Consider the following 21171-nt stretch of genomic DNA (forward strand, 5'->3'; position numbering starts at 1 on the left):
TAGCTTGGGGAAACCCTGAACAGAGAAATCAGTTGAGCCCTCCTCCACAGGACTTCTGAATTACAGAACTGTGATAATAAATTTGTGTTGTTTTAGGCAGTTAAATTTGTGGTAATGTGTTAGGACAGCAATGGACACTGATACACCTCTTAATAATAGTCTTGGTCTGACCCTCTCCTTGAGGCCTGGCCATGGTGAGCTGGGCTCTGGAGGTACCAAGGCTGCCATTCCACAGGCTGCTGTTCCCACCCCGCAGGTAGAGGACTCTGAGAGTGGGAGTCTTGTTCTCTGCGATAGGGACAAGATATGTGATGCTGCCCTGGGCTGCTCTTCACAAACACATTTCCGTTTCCAAACTGCCACACTGAGACACTGCTGAGGACTGACATCGCCGAGAAGCACACCATGCAAGAGCCACTGGGCTGGGAAGCAGGAGGCTCAAGCTGGATTCTCAATTCCACCACTGTACATGAGTGTGACCTGGGACAAGCCTTAGTGTCATCATCTCTAAATTGATGATCAATAATATACTCTCTCCATATTACTTGCTGTTGGTGACTTGGGCAGGATTTTGGTTGCATCATTTTAAAGAAACAACAGTAAACGGAAAACTTTCCATATATAGCGGTGGGTTCTGGAGTCAGCTGGGAGCAGATTCACAGCCCAGTTATACAGCTTGGGAAGTGTGAGAGGTTGGGCCAGTCAGTAACTAAACCTCTCTGAGCTGATAGAGCCCATCACATTAGGAAGAGTGAGGACTAAACAAAACAATTAATATCAAGTATTTGCACAAGGCCTTAGATGTATAAAGGGCTCAATGAAGTAGTGGTTTCCTGAATGAAAAAAAAAATGATGATGATAATGACAGAAAACTTTTATGTAGAATTCTCTTCGTAACAGAAATTCAAAAGCTATGATTATCTCTTGTATACTGAGGTCATTGATATGGTGTTGCTTCTAATAAACATCCCTAAATGGGCAATCCTGAAATTTACTCTGATGGGTTAAAGTTGGGAACCAAACTAATCAGAAATCATCCCGTTTGTCTCTTTAGTGTTAGAATGAAATCTAACTTCCTCAAGTCTCCATGGACAGAGAAAAGAAAAGAGAACACATTGGATTAATGATTTCAGATTGATTTTGGTTGGATACATGGTCACTTTATTCCATTTCCATTTACTGAGCAGAAATCCTCTTATAGACTGTACAGGCAAATCAATAAAGAGAGGATGAACTGTCCACTTGGGCATTTCTGGCCTTGACTTGTCAGGTTAATATCTGGACTTTTACATAGAAGGTTGTACTGAGACTGAGTTTGGGTACCTCTTTCAATTCTGGTTCATGGCTGGTGAGGTTCTTGGAAAAGCAGCTGGAGAGGCCTGGCCATGCAGTACTAGCACATGGGTAGGCTTGCCGCCGCTGCCTGGCTTCCCAAGGTGCATCTTAGGAAGCGTCTGCTTAACCCTTTTGACCTGGTTTTCTCAGCTGTAAAGGGAAGATAATCGTACCCACCTTATGAGTGGTGATGATTAGAAAAAAGGGCCTTCTTCCTAACATGCTGACCTGTCAGTGGACCTTTATAAATTATATGCAAAGACTCCATATGCAGAGTCCCAACTCAGAAACTGCAGATTGTACCCTGAGGAAGATGAAAAGAGTCTTTTTCCTTGAACTCTAAAATCCAAGGTGGAGTTTGCCCTCATGAAAACTTGATCACAGCTGGGCGTGGTGGCACACACTTGTAATACTAGCAGCTTGGGAGGCTGAGGCAAGAGGATCAAGTTCAAAGCCAGCCTCAGCAATTTAGCAAGACCCTAAGCAACTTAGTGAGATCCTATCTAAAAATAAAATATAAAAAAGAGCTGGGGGTGGGGGTGTGGCTAAGTGGATAAGGTCCCCTGGGTTCAATCCGCTGTACCAAAAAAGGAAACTTGATCATATTGAATGAAAGGAAACATGTGTACTTTAAAGACATGTTTAAAGTACACACTGCCAGGCATGGTGGCATATGCCTGTAAACCCAGCTGGTTGGAGGCTGAGGCAGGAGGATCGCAAGTTGAAAGCCAGTCTCAGCAATTTAGTGAGGCCCTAAGCAACTTAGGCCCTTTCTCAAAATAAACAAATAAAACAGGGCTGGGGATGTGGTTCAGTGGTTAGGCACCCTTGTATTCATTCAGTCCTTGGTACCAAAATAAATAAATACATACACCTATTTTTCCCCAGACCAGATTAGTCTCATTTTTCTAACAAATAACATTTTCAGAAATGGTATGTCTAGAGAGAAACTACAGATAAAATTTTGATGTTGTTGTTGTTGTTATTGTGTGTGTGTGTGTGTGTGTTTAAGGGAGGCAGCACACACCCCTACATGGCAGTAAATGAAGCCCTCTTCCTGGACTGATAACAGAAAACAGAAGGCTTGAATTTCTTTCTTTTTTTTTTTTCTTAGAGCAAAGTTCACCACATTTATAGCTTCTCCCTGGATAGGAGTTAGAGATCTTTGCAAGTTAATATGATTCTTTTAGGCCACAGGACTATAATTTGGGGCATAGCTCAAATACCTTGTAAGAGTCCAAAGACTTGGAACAACTTACATATATTAATTTTTTTAAAAAAATGGGAATGGAAAAATACAAGCCATTTTGTCATTTTGCTTGTATGCTCACCTGCTGTGATTGTGATGCACTGAATTTACAATGCAATAGGGCCTGGCATTCACTCTGTCAAGTATCAAAGGATAGAAGTCTGGCAGTGGTGGGTGGAGGGGAAAGCAGGGAGTAGAAATGAGACTTTAGTGGTAAACCGCCCACAGTAATCAGATTTTGCTCTATAATCACATCTTCTATGGACTATATTTGTACTATTTTGTGGTGGGAAAAAAAGGCAGAAGGAGGATGATAAATCCTCCTTCTTTATTGGATAGTTAATTTATAATGTCTATAAGCATCACAAAGACAAGATCCAAAGCTTTATTTAATAGATGAACTAGATGGATAAGAAGAATTTTTATTCCAAAAATACAAGTCTGAAATATTTGAGTGTGCTTTGGGAAGTCAGGTGACATTTTGAAATGAAGATACTGGAAAAAAAAAGAAGAAGAAGAAGACGACATTTTATTTCTCTGCCTGTTTAGAAACTTCAGAATTTTTAATTAATTTATCTTATCTTTAAAGTAGATAGATTTGTTTCAGGGATGCTTTTATGGAACTATAAAATTAAATTTAACATAGATGAAATTAAAAGCTAAAATTAAATATCCATATTTGGTATGATGGGAGAGATTGAGAATGCTAGATGTCAAGTCTTTCATTGCTGGGGTAGTATCAAGATCAGAGTCAGAGACGTGCCCTTCAATTTGGAATACCAGAGCTAACAGCAAAGGGACAGATCCTCTTTATCATCTCAGTCAGTCAGTTCTGGGACAAAGCCTAGATTTAAAATTGAAGCAAAATTTTCTACTTAACTACATTTTAAAATTTACACAAGACTTTGGGCTTCAGAAAGTCACATCAGTTCAGTGGGGTTCATAACTTAGTGCTATGTGGCAAGCAATGGAGCCTGTTTAAGAGGCCATTCTAGATCAACATGTCATATCACCGTTGCTGGGATGTGGTTTTCCTTTATTTGTCACACGGTCTTCCAGTGCCCTCCAATGCCTGAATTCTCCCACAATTGTGATTTATGCACCTGAATGAGCATCTACTTTCTCAGGCTAAAGATCAGGTTTAGTAAGCTGTTCTTCCAGCTCTGAAAACAAGGATTCCCAAGTTTTTATTCATACAAGACGTCTCCTCTGCATACGTGGAGAATGAATGGTCATCTACTCATGGTCTACTCTGCTTCCCTCCTCTTGGTTCCTATTCCAAATCATGTCCCCTATTTCTTCTTCTATCATAAAACTTATTAAGTTGTAATGAACCCTCACTGCCTCTGATGCATCAGGTCCTCCTTCTTTCCCTATCAGCTGTAAAGAGGTTTCCCATACCTTCCACTCCACGGTCATGGTTTGCAAATTGTGGTCCTGGACCAGCAACATCTGCATCAGTTGGGATTTGGATAGAAATGCAAATTATCAACCTATACTTTAAATCTATTGAATCATAAATTCTGGATATGGATCCAGTGATCTGTTTTTTAAAGTCCTCTTATAATCCTGACGCACAATGAGAAAAACCTCTAAGGAGACAGCTATCATGGAGAAAATCAACATTTTCTAAATATCCCTAGTAGATTCTCAGCTCTCATCATTCAGAAGCTGAAGACCGCACTTCCTTATGGAAACTCATTCCTAGTGTCTTTGATACTGCTCATTCTTTGTTCTCCTTCTATTCTCAAATTGTTCTTTCTCAACCTCCTCTCTCCTCTGGTTCCCTTAACATAGTCTTGCCAAGGAATTGTTATTAGTCTTCTTCATTCTTTATATCCATTACCAGGAAATTCCATACCCTCCTCTGGCTAAGGTCATGACTTCAATGCCACTGATTTCCAAATTAGATTCTTCTTGCTTTGACTACTTTGCCATCAGTTCCAAAGGCCTCCAGGACACTAGTACATCAAAGACCTTCTGTGAGTTATAATGCAGAATTACTAAAAGAAAAATCACCATCTTCCTTACCACATCTCCATTTCTGTTGGATTTCCATTCTTATGTTACCGTCAAGAATATTTTCATAATCACTTAACTGTGAAAACCTCCTTCTTTCCAACTTTCAATGTTTCAATGCTGGCTAAGTGCTAAAATCTTTTGCCTATAATGTTACAATCTCACTCACATCTTTTGCATTTTTTGCTTTGTAGATTAATTTTTGTCTCCAGTTTTGACAGAACTATGATCAAAGAGAAGAAAAGCTAGAGAGAGAAAAATTGTGGCTTCGTTTAAGGAAGAACTTTCTGACTGTCAGAACTGCTCATGGATGGCTAGGAGAATCCCCATCTCCAGAGATGTTCAAACATGGACTGATGAGTGACTGGGCTTGAAGACATTGACATTCCATAAAACTTCGAGATTCTGTTTCTTGTTATCACCATTTCCTTTCAAGCACTCATTTTCTATTCATCCCTCTTTCATTGTTTAGGCAAATGTTTTCATTCTAAGTGTATCAGACACTTTAGGCAGATGTGGTTTTTCTATGCTTCTTTTATGATTTCTTTTCTCTCTACTCCATTTCTCATGCATGTATATGGAGATTCATGAATTCATTCACCCCACCTACTACATCTGAGGTACAGAAAATATAGAATTGAATGGCCATCCTTGCCTTTAAAAACCGTATAAATGGGGAGATGGATTCCACATCATAGAGTACAGCACAAGGTGGTGATGGGGACATTGGGTGCCAATAGGACAACAGGAAAGAGGCATCATATACCCTGGTTAAAAATCCCAAATGCATAGACAGAGTTTTGAGGACAGAGTAGATGCTACTTTAGTGAACAAGTTGGGAAAGGGCTACCAAGAAGCACCATATAAGCAAAGATATGTAAACCCTAGTAAGCATAATGTCTTTGGAAACTATGAGTAGTTAAGAGTGGTGGGAAGGAAAATATGGGTGAAGGCAATTTATCAAGTGCTGTGTTTAAGTAAGTCTTTTCAGTTTATTTTCATTACTGTAGAGCAACCACCATGAGATTAGATCAGATTTGCTACTTGAGGAAGATGACTACAGTTTGGAAGAGGGTCAGAACAGAAGCAGGAATATAAATCAATGTGAAATAGGCAATGGTAGTGGGAATGAAGGGTGATGAACGGATTTGAGAAGTTTTCATGGGAGAGCATATACAGAACCTGAGAGGCTGATTGAGTGAGGGGTGGGGGTAGAACATCTAGAGTGACCCTGAGGTTTAAATTGTATGACTGTGCAAATAGTGGAGCCTGTATACAAAATATAAATGGAGACTTTATGGAATATAAATGGAATACAAATGACTATGTGGCACATCAAATCAGAAACTTCCAGAGAGTTAGTAGACTAGTCACAGGACAGAAGAAAGGAGAAACAGTCTAGGTGGATAATAATTCAGAAGCAGAAAGGGAATAGGAGGTATGTAAAGACACAAGATCATTCTTATGAATATTCTAAATAATAATCACTAATAGATACCATTCTTGAACAACTACTATATGCTAGGCATCAAACCTCATATTAACCCTATAGGGTAGAAATCATTTTATAAGTGTGGAAACAGGCTCAGAGATGTGAAGTAACTTGCCCAAGGCCATACAGTGCTATTGTAGGTTTTATGATCCCAGAGGAGGCGATCTGTCCCACATATACTGACTCTACTGAGTAAAGGTTACTTGGCGCACTTGGACCAGGGTAAGGCCCACCCTCCATTCCTTTCAGAATTTGGAATAGATTTCATCAACAGATTGAAACAATATCTGTATGGACTTGATATTTTCATTGTGCTCTCAGAGTTGGGAGGAACTTCTGTTCACCTTGTGTTTTTTCCAGGTGTTATTTGATTTGGGTTTTCATTCCCACCATCTACAGTTAGTCAAACCCTTAATTTAATGGGAATGTACAGATTAATGTGTCATGTGGATCAGAGGTTTTCAAAACATGGTCTAGGATCAGCAGCATTAGCCTCAGCTACGAACCTGTTAGAAAAATTCTTAGGTCCCACCACAGACCTACAGAATCAGGAACTTGGGGTGGGCTGGAGGCTCAAAATTTGTGTTTTAATAGGTGATTCTGATGCTAGTTGAAGTTTGAGAACTTTGTACCAGGCTGTTACAGAATATCATTACATGAAAAGGCACTAATCTGAATTGTGGTAAATACAAATGCATGTCTACTGCCTAATGAAAGAAGAACTGCTAATAAGATTGTTGCATAGGAAAATTTTGAGAAACTACAACATTTGAGGTGTTTTTTTTAAATGTTAATTCTTACACCATACCACATTGAGTACATATGCCCTGGAGAAAACCCACAAAACCACATCAATTACTCTTTTACTTACCACTCTGCATAGCATATGAATGGAGTGAACCTGAATCCCAGATCTCACAGAACTGAACTAACCATAGGATTTTCAGAGAAATTTTATGAATCCCTGGTTTAATCATCAACTCAACTCAGGGTGAATAGAAATATAAGGGCAATTAAGATTTTTTAAATTAAATTTACCAACGATCACCATGAAATCCAATTAAGGGACAATATTGTTCCTTTTTTCCTTGGCCTCTCATAAAACAAGGAAAAACAAATTTGAGTAGGATACAAAGTACCATAAATTAAATCTTCATTCAGTTCATTCTCATTCTCTCTCTCTCTCTCTCTCTCTCTCTCTCTCTCTCTCTCTCTCTCTCCAATAGAGAGGGTTAGAAGAGCTCCCAAGTTCCCAAATAAGGTTATACATTTGCATATTTTATTAACACAATGTTACTAACAGGGAAGGACCTCACCCATGCTGGGGGAGCAGCCATTAACTTTGTAAAAAGGTGGCTATCTATACTTGAAGCTTTCTGGGAGGGAGGGATTTATATGAAAACAAAATACAAAAAATAAAAAACTTCCAGGCCAAAGATGCTCTAAATAACTGGGATTTTTTGCAATTTGTCCAACGAAATGGGCTTAAAAAGCAGCACAACACACCTAGGGATGAATTGCATCCTCTCAAGTGTGAAGGGGTCATGGAGAAGCCTCTGAGAGGGGGACATTGTCATCTTTGTATGTGTAGAGGGGGTGTCTAACCCAAAAAAGCTGTTTTTGGACCATGCATGGCAGTATTTTCCCATGTGACATCTTTCTAGGTTTGTAGCTCCTTGTCATTGTTGGAGTACACAGGCCAGCAGACAGACAAACACCCCTCGTGACAGAACATGCTACTAACCTGCTCATGAACTTGTACCGGCGGGGCAGGTAATAGATTTTTCTCCTGGAAGAACAGCAAAAATGAAGCCAGTCGAGAAGAAAACCCATCGTCAGTTACAGTTTGAACTAGCAAGGAAGGAAAGGAGATTGAAGATAGAAGCCTGTAAGAGGTGAAGAAGAAAAAACTAAAAAGAGATTAACAGTGAGAAGTGTAGTAGGAACATGGGGCATGCGTTTTTGAGTTATGAAATCTTAAGAGGCACTTTCATTGCTCCTTCTCCCTTTCCTTATTACTATAATTATTTTATGGTTGCCTTTTCCCTACAAAACATGTGCACAGAGATGATTTGGAACAGATGCTATTTGTACAGATTTGGCTGAGATCAGCTTTTTTTCTGGGGAAACACAGAGATGGATACATAATTTAATGGGCACACTATTGTATTAAATCCATGTTGGTAGAGCTTTTAAGTTTATAGAACACTTTACTCATGATTTAGATTGGGGTAATATGAGAAATATATATTTCACAACCAGTATGAGAAGGACACTAATTTATCAGAATCAACACACACTTGAAAATAACCACCTGGGGCATACTGACTGACCCCTGGCTCTTGTTAAAGGTGAATTGAGCAGATAAAACCAAGAGATTCTATAAAAACAATTTTAAAAATCAGATTTAGTAAGGATCTCTTATGTTGCTGTATATTTACATTTTTTAAATCTTAAAAACAATCATTGTGGTTGTAGAGAAGAATATATGTGTTAGATGTGTTATTACAGTGAAATTTCTTTTAAATATTTCAGGCTTCAATTGATGAAGTAGTAATGAAACTGTTGTGGCTTATATGTATTCTGAACTATAACTGAGCTTTTCCAATTTTGGAAGAGGGGAAATTTATATGTTATAAAACATTTGTCATAGTTGTGACAATAACTATAGGGACAATAAAAAGATCAGTGGTTGCCACGGGTGTGGGCCAAGGATGAAAGAAGGAATAGATGAAGTTCAGGAGATTTTTAGGACATTGTTTGCCTTGTTATATTGTAATGGGAGCTACATGGTGGTATGCATGTATCAAAACCCAAAGAACTGTAACAAATGAGTGAACCTTAAACAAACTATGGACTTCAGTTAATAATTAGGAATCAGCATTGGTTCATTAATTGTAACAAATATACTACACTAATGTAAGATGATTATAAGGAAATTATGAGGTGAGGAGGTTTATATGGGTATGTTCTACATTGTATGCTCAATATACTGTAAACCTGTAAGTGCTTTAAAAATAAAGTTTATTAACATTTTTAAGCTATATCCATAGACATAAGTATTTAAGAAGCAGGTATTATTGGCAATTTCCCCTAAGAAGCCAATTCTTCAATTTCTTTTTAAACATTGTTGGGTAAAATATCCAACCTGAGATTCAGAATTATAGTCCTCAGAAAATAATAAAAACAAATACAATTCTCTGGGACACTGAAATTATGTCAAATTGATGTTTGTATATTTTATTGAAATACAGCAGGAAAATTCCTCCTTTGGAAATGCAATTATCTCCTTAGGCTAGAGTTACATATTTGAAACTATGGACAAGATAATAGCAGAAATTTTAAATGCATCAGATTGTAACAAATGAAGCTTTGCTTAAGTAAAATCACATCAATGTTAATGAGGCCAATTAGTGCCACACACATTAACAATTTTTTTTCTAACATTGTTTTTCTTCAGGAATCCTGACATCTACAAGAAAATTATTATTTGCATTCATTTTCAGTTTGTTTGCTTGGATAATATTCTCTTAATGCTGTTTCAGAAAGGTATTCATGCTGCTTAGAGGTGGCACTTTTCTGCTACCTAATGGGCATGCAGAAATTGTTCCTATGATGAGCCAGTCCTTTCAGATGTGAATCCTTGTGATACTAAGGGTTGCTTTGCACAAACATTGCTTAAGTTTTCAGTTTTTTTTTTACATTCTTCATTACAGGAGTGTTTGGCAGAAGGTCTTGTGAAATTTAGACTGAGGAAGGCGTTTCAATTTCTGTAAGCTTATTTTGTTGCAGTTTTTTTTCCCTTTTGGCTCTTCAGCTAATATGGTATTAATCCATATTAGATAGTTATGATACCATTGATAAATAACTGGATTTAACTATTTTAGTATAGAAGTTTTAAATTTTTTTCCTCAGTGCATGTATGATTTTTTTAAAAAAAAATTTGAGTGTAAAGATTTCCTTTTTAACACTTTAAATAGAAAAATAAATCATAAGATCAAAACTATGTTTATCTATTTTGAAAATTTTGCCTCTAGGAAAACAGATGCTAGTCCCAGTCTTTATTCTTACTTGATATTAGGACATAAAGACTAATAAACAATGAGAATAAGATGCATGTGGGAGATACATTACAGGCCTATGAATGGAAATTGTTCTTCTCTCAACATGTCTTTAGTTTCTCTCTGTATCTGCGAATATAACTGATTCTTTGTCTCCGTAACTTTCCACGGTCCATTAAGAGCTATTTGTAAAACTTGTACCAGTTTGCCTAATTCCTGTACATGACTTGGACTTACTGACAAAACGCAACCCAAAGTACTTAACTCAACTTTGGAACTGTCCTTGGTACTGAATTGCTCTTCCTTGTTTAGTAGATTCCATTCTGAATCCCCTCACTGGTACACACATATCTTGGCATTTAAAATTTCAGGTTTAATATCTTATTTTATTTCCATCTAGCAAATGAAAATCAATTTTTTCTTAATCTATAGGGAAAGTAATGATATTCACTGTGAGATGAAGGTAAATAATCCTCTCAAATACCTCCGAAATCCACACAGAGTATATTCTATTTCCCTTGGAACAAATATCCACACTTGTGTTTGCACAGTATTTATGATGTCTTAAATTTAAAAGTAGGTTATTTTTAAAAAAAATAGATCACATTTTCATGAAATTCCTTGACCTTGTTTATCTGGAAGCAGATTTTAATGTTTTTCTGGAAGGGACTAGTCAGTACGGAGCATGTGCCTAGAGACTAGTCTGGCTGTTTAAAGCAGCAATTCATAGGACTCCCAGAAGTAGCACTTTTAAAATGAAAATTTCTCTTGGAAAATGCTTTTTTTTAATCACAGGCACTTGAAATATCCACCTGCCAGGGACTGAATTATCCAGAAATTGTCACCAAAAGCCATGAAATCATTACTGGCCATGAAAACTTATTTGTATTTCCTAAACATTTGAAGGATTTTCTCCTTGAATAACTTTCTAGTCTGCACTTCAGTTTTATTTGTTCTGAGAGAAGAGAATATTAGGTGTACAGTGCAGCAGCAGGAGTGGGGGGAAATACATTTACACCTACCTGAAAGGCATCCTTACATTCATTTGTTCTGCATATCTTCCAAGAACTTCCCATGGGGCATGCAACTTCACAAAGATAATGTCACTATTTATTAGAGAGGACTGAAATAGAAAAAAGAATCTAAATTGAAACGCATATCCAAATCTCCCACAGTTTAAATTGAGTCAGAACACATGAACTTGAATGGAGTTTATGATTTGGGGCATTCTTCAGCTTTGAGTCAGCCCCTTAAATGTGCATATATTCATTCAACAAATATCCCACTGTGTCAGGTACTGGAGGCCCAGCTGTGAACAAGAGAGACAGACAGAAGCGGCATTTATATCCTACAAAAAGTATTAGAAAAGACGATGGGAAAAGTCAAGTTTAAAAGAAAAATTCAGATAAAGATGGGGGTTCTGAAGATAAAGGACTGAGAGGAAGAGTTATGGGGAGGAGAGCACTTTGGACAAGAAGTCAAGGAAAGGCCTCTCTGTGGAGGTGACCTGTGAGCTGAGACCTAAAGGAATATGGGACACATGTTCTGGGTGCTGAGGGAGTGAGCCAGGGAATTGCTCAGAGTGTCCAAGGGGCAGAAAAGAAAGAAGCATGGCGGCGGTGCACAAGGTAGGGAGAGAAGGGGCTGGAAGAGTGAGCAGAAACAGAGCAGGCAGCACTTCTTAGACCACTGGGGTTTATTTTCAGAACTCAGGGAGTTTCTAAAGTGTTCAAAGATCACTGGGGCTTCTGTATGGAGAATAACTTATAAGGGGGAGTTGTACAGAAAACAAGAGGAGAAAAACTCTCAATCATCCAAGTGAAAGTCAAGTTAGTGGAGGTGGAGATGGAGGGACCAATGAGATGCGTGATTTGAATCTGGGCTGGAGTTGGATTAGGCAAAGCTTTTGCAAGGGGCTGTGCTCTTTGGCCCAAAGCGTTTGCCTCCTTTGGGGCTTTTTATCAACACAGAATTTGGAAAAGGGAAGTAAACTAGGACTTTATACCCTGATAACCATCCAAGAGATTTTGGTCTCTGTCCCTGGCAGGAGGGACATGAAGAAACAATTAGGAAATTTCTTTTTTGGTGCCACCAACCAGGGGAAGAGGTGGATTGTGGAAGGAGAAGGAGGCAACAGTGAGCCAAACCAGTTTAGATTACTAAAGTGGCTGCATATTTCTCCAGATCTTTCCCATATAGACCATGAGGCCTATTGGAATAAAGGTCACTTAAATTTTTATAATTTAGGACTGTCATTTTTTTTTTGTTTTTTGCATAGTTGACAAAAATAGGTGTTCAACTTTGTGGTCTCACTGGCGTAAATCTGCACTCCAAGGATTTTTTTTTTAAATTGCAGATGATATGCAATTGTAATTCATATCTAATACTTTAATTCATCTTCTTCTTGCTGGGTTTATAAATGCAGTACTTAATTTATACAAGCTAATCAAGATATTATGCAAATCAAACTGGTATCAACTACAGTGTTAGAGACTGGTGTGATGCTGAAATTCCGATGGGTAGAAAAACCACTGCCCATGTCCATAGTAGTAGTGGGCACCCTCTGATATTGGTCTAAAATCTTTCTGGCTTCAAGCTGAAATGAGGTTTTTACTTTTCAGCTTGGGACAAGTAGTGTACTGAATACGTCCCTTTTGAGGACAAGAAATGGTCCGCAATTCCAATCCTAGCACAGTGCCTAATACAGAAGAAACATATACCAATATTTGTATGTAATCTATGAATGTGGTTAACAAGATGTGAACAGTCAGACCTGGCCCAGGTGAATGCTGTTGAGTCCTGGGAAACAGAAGTGACTGTCACTGAAGCCAACATAACAGGTTATGATGAATGAGGCATCTGCTCAAAAAATGGACAAGCCAGCAACAACTGAACCAAGTACTTTGTCTCTGTAAAACTGTTTTTTTTGTTCAGTAAATTACTACATTCAATTCTCCTTACACAGGTGCTTCAAGTTAAGTGGTCAAGGGGGCACAAATGAGCTCATGGGCTTCAGCGCCCATAAAGAACATATAAATACACACACACACACACACACACACACACACACACACACGCGCGCGCGCGCACACACCACCACAGATGCCTTGGTGGTCTCCAATGATCCCCTAGCTTAAAAGAAGCATTTGGCTTTGGAAAATACCTAATACACAATTTTCAAAGTTATAAGGCAAAAGGAAGAATAAATAGAAATATATTTCCCCAAAATTGTTTACATTAAATAACAAACAAAAAAGAGTTGTTTTTGTGGCTTCTTCAATTGGAAATTTTAATCAAGGGGGTAGAATTCTTTAAATTCACCTAGGTCTAGAATTTGGATCTGGAATGTTCCTTAGAAGCTCCTGTGTTCAAGTTTTTGTCTCTAACATTTGACAAAGTTGGGAGGTAATGGAACCCTTAGGGCATGGGGGCTATTGGAATAAAGTTAGGTCATTGTGTTCCTGAAGGGATCTCTGAGATGCTGGCCCTTCCTGTCTCTCTTTTGCTTTCTGGCTGACATGGAGCAGCTTTGCCCTCCCACTTGCTCCCCCTCATGATGTGCTGCCTCATCATAAGCTCAAAAGCAATAGAATCAACCTTCCATGGGCTGAAACCATGTACCAAAATAAACCCTTCCTCCTTTAAAGCTGATTATCTTAGATATTTTGTCATAGCCACACAAAGCTGACTAACACACTAGATTTCCTTTAAGTTTTTTTTTTCATCTTGCTTTGAAAGAATAAAATTGTGTAACAAAAGAAGACAAAACATAGGAATGTGATTGACTGAAAATCTGACTGATTGAAAAAAAAAGCAAACAAACCTGGATATACAGCAGAATCTACTTCTTAGAGTATAATCTCTCCATGGATTTACTGTGACTGCTAGTTCTACAGAAAATAAACATTCTAGTGGAAAAAAATTATCATTTTGGACATTCTCCAAGAATGTATGAAAACATTAAAGAAAACACATTAAAATATTCCACTTAAGGGACATTTTAAATGTCACATTTCTATGTGTGGAAAAGCCAAGTTCATTATCTTGAACACATACTGTGTCAACTAAAATTCTAACGTGGGATCCCCTATTTTCTGCATAAAAGCACACTTTATTTTTATTTATTCAGCCTCACATAAAGAACTTCATTTGCCTTATTCAATAATAATGACAAAAATTATGCCATCATTTTACTTATTTATAGTGCTTTGTAATTGTCAAAGCACTTTCACATGTTGCCTTGCTTTATTCCCAAAGTTGTGAGGAAGGCTTTCCTTCGATGTCTTAGAGGAGGAGAGAGAGACAGGATAAATGACTTGCTCGTGGCCACTCTGAATGTTTGTCCCAGACAGAGATGATTCCACACCCACATGCATTAGTCAGCTTTTTGCAACGGTGACAAATACCTGAGAAAAGCAATTCAGAGGGGGAAGAGAGATTTTTTTGGCTCACAAGTTTAAGTGCATGGTCATCTGGCTCCACAGCAGAAACACCATGGCAGAAGGGTTTGGTGGAGCAAAGCTTCTCACCTCATGACAGCTGGGATGCAGAGGGAGAAGAGGCTGCAGACAAGATCTTTCCTTCCAGAGCACATCCCTAGTGACCTCCTTCCTCCAAGGAGGTCCCACCTACTGGGAAGTTTCACTACCTCCCAATAACGTCATCAATCTATTAATCCACCAGTGGATGAGTCCATTGTGAGGTCAGAGCCCAATCACTTCCAATCACTTCCCAAAAGGCCCACCTCTGAACACTGCTGCATTGGGGACCAAGCTTTCAAAACACATGACTTTAAGGGTCATTATATCCAAACCGTAACATCACGTCTTTTGATGGATTTGTGAGTTTTATCTAACAACTTCTGAGGTAAGTCTATAAACATGCATTTTAAATGCTTATATTCTCTGAATTGTTCCATTACCAGATTATATAAACTAATCTTAAAAGAATTTCATATTTTAGAAAACAAAGCGACAAAAACAGGGCACTCTTGTAGTACAAAGCAAATTTAAGCTACTCACAAACTGGGATTAGATTGGGGGCTAGTAATTTATTTTTATAATCTTGAGAAAAAAAGTTAAATGAATTCCCTTGAATGATATGATTCATTAGGGGTGTGTGTGTGTGTGTGTGTGTGTGTGTGTGTGTGTGCAGGTGCATACGTATGCATGTGCACATGGATGCATGCACATACATGTGTGGGTGTCTTTTTTACATGTGTGTGGGAAAAATTTAAGGTGTGGAGCTTATTATTCATATTAAAAATTTCAAGGATGAACTGAGAAGGTATGGCCTATTGCTTGTTACTGCACACTGTCTGAACTTCAGCCCTGAAAAATAAATGTAAAACAGATGATTACTAATTACATGGCCCATGTATCATTTTTTTTTCTTTACTGCTAAATGATTACACTGCTGTTTCTAAATAGGTCTTTTCTTGCTGTTAAGAATCCCTTTCCACATAAATCCAAGTGTGCAAGTGCCAAAGTGAAGAGAAATAAAAATCACTTTTATGAAACACAGAGCTATTTCATTAACATACTGCAATAAAAGTCCTTTAGGTTAGAACCCTGGGAAAAGAAAAATGACAATTTAGTGAAGTTTGGAAAAAATATGCATAGACTAATGGGTAGAGAAATTTACAAATAGCTTGGAAACTATCTGAAACAGAAAATATTTCCTCTTTCTTTAATTCAACAAGAATATATTGACACCTTCTATGTGCTACATGCTAGAAATACAAAGTTATATAAATCACAGTCCTCACCTTGATATGTAACAATTTCATAAAGAAAGGTTAGATAAGACAATAATTTGAAAAGAGAAAAAATGGCACACCATAAGCAAATCAAACCAATTAAAAGATATATATATAATGTGTGTGTGTGTGTGTGTGTGTGTGTGTGTGTGTGTGTGTGTGTGTATGAATCATGAAATCACATTTCCTGATTTTTGGAACCATACATTGAGAACAGGAAATTGAGGGAGACTGAGTTTGGGAATGGAGGTAAGGAGGCCAATCATGAACCCAGGTTTGAAAATGTTAAAAATTTCAATGAGAAGATATCATGCAGTAGTTTAATAAATGAGTCTGCAGCAGTCTGGGACAGAGATATAAAGTAAGTGTGGCTGGGATACAAGTGGTATTTAAAGGGCTGGTTGGGATTATGTGGAAGAAAGTATTGGTACAGAGCCAGCTGGGCAGCTTGTAGTACGGGCGCCATTTAAGATGCCAATTCTGAGGTTGGAAAGCACATATACAAGTTCATATTCTTGTTAACCTCTGTGATCTTCATAATCCATTTGACCCCTCTATGCCTCAGTGTATTCAATTGTAAAATGAGAAATGATAGCAACACCTATTTGCTGAATGGTATTAAATGGCACAACATAGGTAAGGTTCTTGTAGAACACCAAAAAATATGTTCGTTCTCATTATGTCCAGGTGAGACCACACCATGTATATGTGATGCGAAGAGCACAACATTCTTACTCATCCAACTTACAACCTGGGAAGGTGGAAAATAGGGGACCAATATCTGGGAATGGTTTACTAATCTTTAGCTACAAGCCTCAACCAGAAGAAACCCTGAGAAGAAATCCCCAATTCCTTACACTAGACCCTTCAGGATTCTCAGGGCTTCCTAACAGGTTCTTTATGACAGTTTCCTATATCCATTCAATAGCACTCAAAACATTCATTAGCTCACTACAATGCATCGGGGATTCTGTTAGGTACTGAATATACCACGGTAAACAGAATTTACAATCTAGAGAGCAAGAGAGAAACATTAAGCAGCACATGACTGTATGGCTTAAAATTACATTTGAGAGCCCTTGCTTCAGACTGGCTGGTTGCTCTCTAAAGACAAAGATTCAAGATGGTATTAGCCATGGGAGGAGCCAAGTGAAAAGCATTCCAAACAGAAGGGACAGCAAAGACAAAGGCTCAGAGACTGTACCAGGACCTAAAAGGCCAAGGAGTCAGGACATTGTATAGTGAGAGCTACGTGAGAGATGGCTAGAGAGGAGGATTGGGAACAGACCTTGCCAGTCAAGGAATCATGAGGCAGAGAATATTTTATTTTCTAAGTCTCACAGAAAATCATTAATGGGAGGGATCACTTGTTTTTGAAGTGTGTGCTGACTATTTTGTGGAGAGTGATTCAGAGGGAGTACAGGAGTGAAAATATGAACAAGAAAGTTGTCTCAGTAGGTCAGGTGAGACAAGATGGTGACAGGAAACAGTGGATGCAGAAAGAAGAGGAGAAATGAATGAATTTGAGGTTTATTGGAGGTAGATTTTGAAGGAACATGGGATTGACCAAGTGAGAAAGATGAGAAAAAAAAATCCAGTGTTTAGAATGATGTACAGGTGGTTTTCCCTGGAAACTGGATGGTTTCCCTGGAAATGAGGTGGCAGGTGGAGGGGCTGAAACCATTCAGCCTGTACCAAGCTTATGTAGGTGGCAAAACAACTGGAAATCACCGTGGTCTTTGCAGATGACCATGTGTCTTGTCATACAAGTTGTAAGGTAGCATTCACTCACTTGCCCATTCATCAATCCTGCAAACCTTACTGAGAGCCTACAATGGGCCAGGGGCTGTTCTGGGTGCTGAGAATCCAGCTTTGAACAAAGCAGACCAAACCCCTGCTGTCCCAGAACTCAAGCTCTGTTGGGGTGACAGGCTGTCAACAGACATAAAATATTCCTGATGGTGTGCTTTGGAGAACAGAGAGGGTAAGGAAATAGTACTAGTGGGGAGGAGATGGCACTGCAGATAGAGTGGTGTGGATAGGCCTTTGGATAAGGTGGTATTTGAACAGAAATTAGAAGAAGGCTGTCTCATCACACAGGGAGAGAACATTCTAGGATAAGAGAAAAGTAAAAGGCAAAGGCCGCGAGGCATAAATATGCTTGGTGTTTTAATTCACTGAGCATAAAGGGAAAAATACAGGTAGGCACTTGCATCTCTGGTCTGTATCCCCTAAGGTAACCACCTGGATATCACTTTCTCACAACTCTGCTATTATAAGAACAAAGCAAAACCTTCAAAATCTGGGGTGAAAAGGAGATATTAACTTCCATCTGGGAACTCAGACAAGCCTCTTGGATGACAAAAATCACAGTGAAATGAGCAAAGAGAAGTGGTAAAGGCAGGAGAAGCCACGCAGTGCTACTGTGCATTAGTGTTTTAGAGCTTTTACATATATAAATCATTTCATCTTCACACTACCCATGAGGTAGGCACTATTCTTACCCTAAGCTATCACAGATGAGGAACTAATGCACACAGAAGTGTGGTGCTTTGGCTGAGGTCACAAAGTGAATAAGGAATGGAGTCTAGATTCTTATCAATGCACTTGGCTTCAAAGTTGGTCCTCCACAAGAAGAAAGCTGAGGCTCACCTGAATTTTGCATTTTCACATTTTGCTCATCTACTTGATTCCATTGGCATTTTATCCTTTGGAGAAATGATTGGTGACATATTGAAATTCAAAGCAGAGCATATACAGTCCCCTCTAAACATCCTATAAGGAATTTAAGGCCAGTGGTAAAATGCAATCTTCAAGTCTGGTCCTGCCACTCACTAACAGGTATTTCTGGGTACACTGCAATTCCTGAGGCTCAGTTTCTACAGTTGTTAAGTGGGGGGAAATACCTACCCTGCCAGGTTGTTCTGAAGCTGGTACAGTAGTATGGTAATAAGTCTAAGAAGTGAGACTGTGTCCTTCTTCCCCCAGTTACAGAATGCTTGCTGGACATTCTGGTAATCATAGGTGATGCTGTGATTTACTGATGTGTATGGAATCTAGTCTATAAAACTTGGAGAAATGTACTTTCCTGGAGAATTGAAGATCTGGAAGAAATCACTAAGCAATTTCCACTCCTCTCAGGGTGCTACTATCTTACCAGCTGTGTGTCACTGGGCAAATGACTTGCACTTTTCTGAGCTTCAGTTTTCTCTGAAAAATGAAGACATATGTTTCCCAAAAGGCTTTATTTTCCCTTTCCTTTTCTTTTCTGTTATTCTTGATTCTCTTAGAGATACATCAGAGTTTGTTACCAAAAAAAAAAAAAAAACCTCTGTAGCTGATTCCAAGCAATCTTCCAATTGTCTCTCTGTAGCACTCCCTCCCCCCCTCTCCCCCCCTCTGTGTCACACACACACACACACACACACACACACACACACACACACACACATATACACACACACACACACCCCTAATGTGTTGTGGTGGTGAGAAGCCTCTGAAGTATTGCACTGTCCTAAATGGTCATAATATTTATACCTTTAAGATGACATTAGCATCAGTCACTGGAAATAGATCTATGAAATGGCCTCCCTAAAGACCCCATACAGGCTCTAATATCATTTTACCTGTTCTCCCTGGAAGATTTCATCCCTTCCCAAAGATTTGGGAAGTCACCTATAATAATCTGATGTTTCCCCAAATTCTTATCTTTGTCCTAGACTGCTCTTCCAAGTGCCAGGTTGTCATAGCCTAAGTCCTTAGTTGTTTCACTGGTACAGACTGAATATGTCCCAAATGGATCCACTTCTTGGCAAAACTGCTCCTTCCAATGGCTCCTCTCAAAGGCTCCTTTCAAATTCAGGAAATGGTAGAATCTTCCACCCAAAGGCTCAGGTGCCAAAGTCATACTTGACTTGTTTTTTCCTTACGTTACATCAAATTAATCTCCAAACTTTATTTATCCTACTTTTTACATTTATTTTGACTCTGCCTACTTCTCTATCTGCTGCCACCATCCTCCAAGTCCCCATCAGCTGTCTCCTTGAATATTGTAACACAATCATAGCTGGGCTCTCTCATTGCATCCTTGCCTGTGTATTCTCATTGATGTCAGAGATATCTTTAAAAATGCATTGTGAGCTGTTTCCAGTGGCTCTCTGGAAAACTAGTAACACAGCCAATGCATTCTCTGGAGACTCCTTATCTCAGGCCATTTTCCCTATCTCTCTGGGCCCCAGACACACTGGTTTCTTTCTTCTTCTTTCCAAATTTCCAAACCCCGAACTGTCTCAGAGTCTTCTTACATGCTGGTTCTCTTCCAGATAAGTTCACACTCCTTTAGGTCTCAGGTTGTGAGGCATGGACTTCTAAGAGAACCCCCCCACACACACACACAGAAATACTGAATAAGCCCCTGTGTGCTGGGGTGTGGGAGGAATCTATGAATATGAAGGTTATCACTACTGTCATTAGGACACTACTCAGTTGACTGAATTCATCAAAACTGATTATCCTGGATTGCCTTGAACTGATCAGATGAGTCCTTCAAAGAGAGCCCAGAGATCAGAGGGATTCTCCGACTGGTTTGAAAGCAAGAAGCTGTCATATTATAAGAGGCCCTGTGAGGACAGGGAGTTTTGAGTGGCAGTTAGAAGACAAGAAGAATCTCCAGCTGAGAGCCAAGAAAACGGGGTCTCCACTCCTACAACCACAGGAACTACGTAACTGTGGGAGAGGACCTTAAGCTCTGGAAAGGAGAGCAAACTGACTGACACCTTGAGGGCAGCCTCAGAAGAACCTAGCTGAGCTGTATCCAGATTTCTGACCCCAAGAAACTAGGGGAGCACAAATATGTTGATGCTTCTAAGTTTGAGATGATCTCTTCTGCAGTGATATAAAACTAATGCCTGTCACGTATTAATTATTTAATGCCGTAATTATATAGTCCACTGTTATCTGTGAGACTTTACAACTTCCCCCACAGTTCTATGCCCAACACCCTGGATATTACTATGCATACGTGTATCGAGATGGACTGTTTTCCAAATTAAACATCTTGGGATCTAGACTTTGTGTAGCCTTCTCACATTACTGACTACCTTGCTAAAACGGAAAGATGTTCATCTTCTTGACACTGCAGAGGTCAACGTGGTTAAATTTATGAGAAACTCAAGTGAACTCTCCCCTAAGCTTCAATCAGGAGATGTCCAGTGCTGAGGAACTAAGCACAATCTTCACTTTCTACACAGGTTCT

General features: G+C 38.9%; 1 protein-coding gene across 1 annotated transcript in view; it reads right to left on the reverse strand.

The window, feature by feature from the left end:
* The window catches only part of Ano4 (anoctamin 4), a 189638-nt gene that overhangs the window by 117040 nt on the left and 51427 nt on the right, over positions 1 to 21171 (reverse strand). The window contains exons 6-7 of the mRNA XM_026398251.2: positions 11179 to 11279; positions 7840 to 7884 (exon numbers count right to left, since the gene is read on the reverse strand). Coding sequence (XP_026254036.2) covers positions 7840 to 7884; positions 11179 to 11279 — 146 coding nt within the window. The remainder of the gene's footprint in view (positions 1 to 7839; positions 7885 to 11178; positions 11280 to 21171) is intronic.

The sequence above is a fragment of the Urocitellus parryii genome, chromosome 5, assembly GCF_045843805.1.
Source record: "Urocitellus parryii isolate mUroPar1 chromosome 5, mUroPar1.hap1, whole genome shotgun sequence".
Classification (NCBI taxonomy): Eukaryota; Metazoa; Chordata; class Mammalia; order Rodentia; family Sciuridae; genus Urocitellus; species Urocitellus parryii.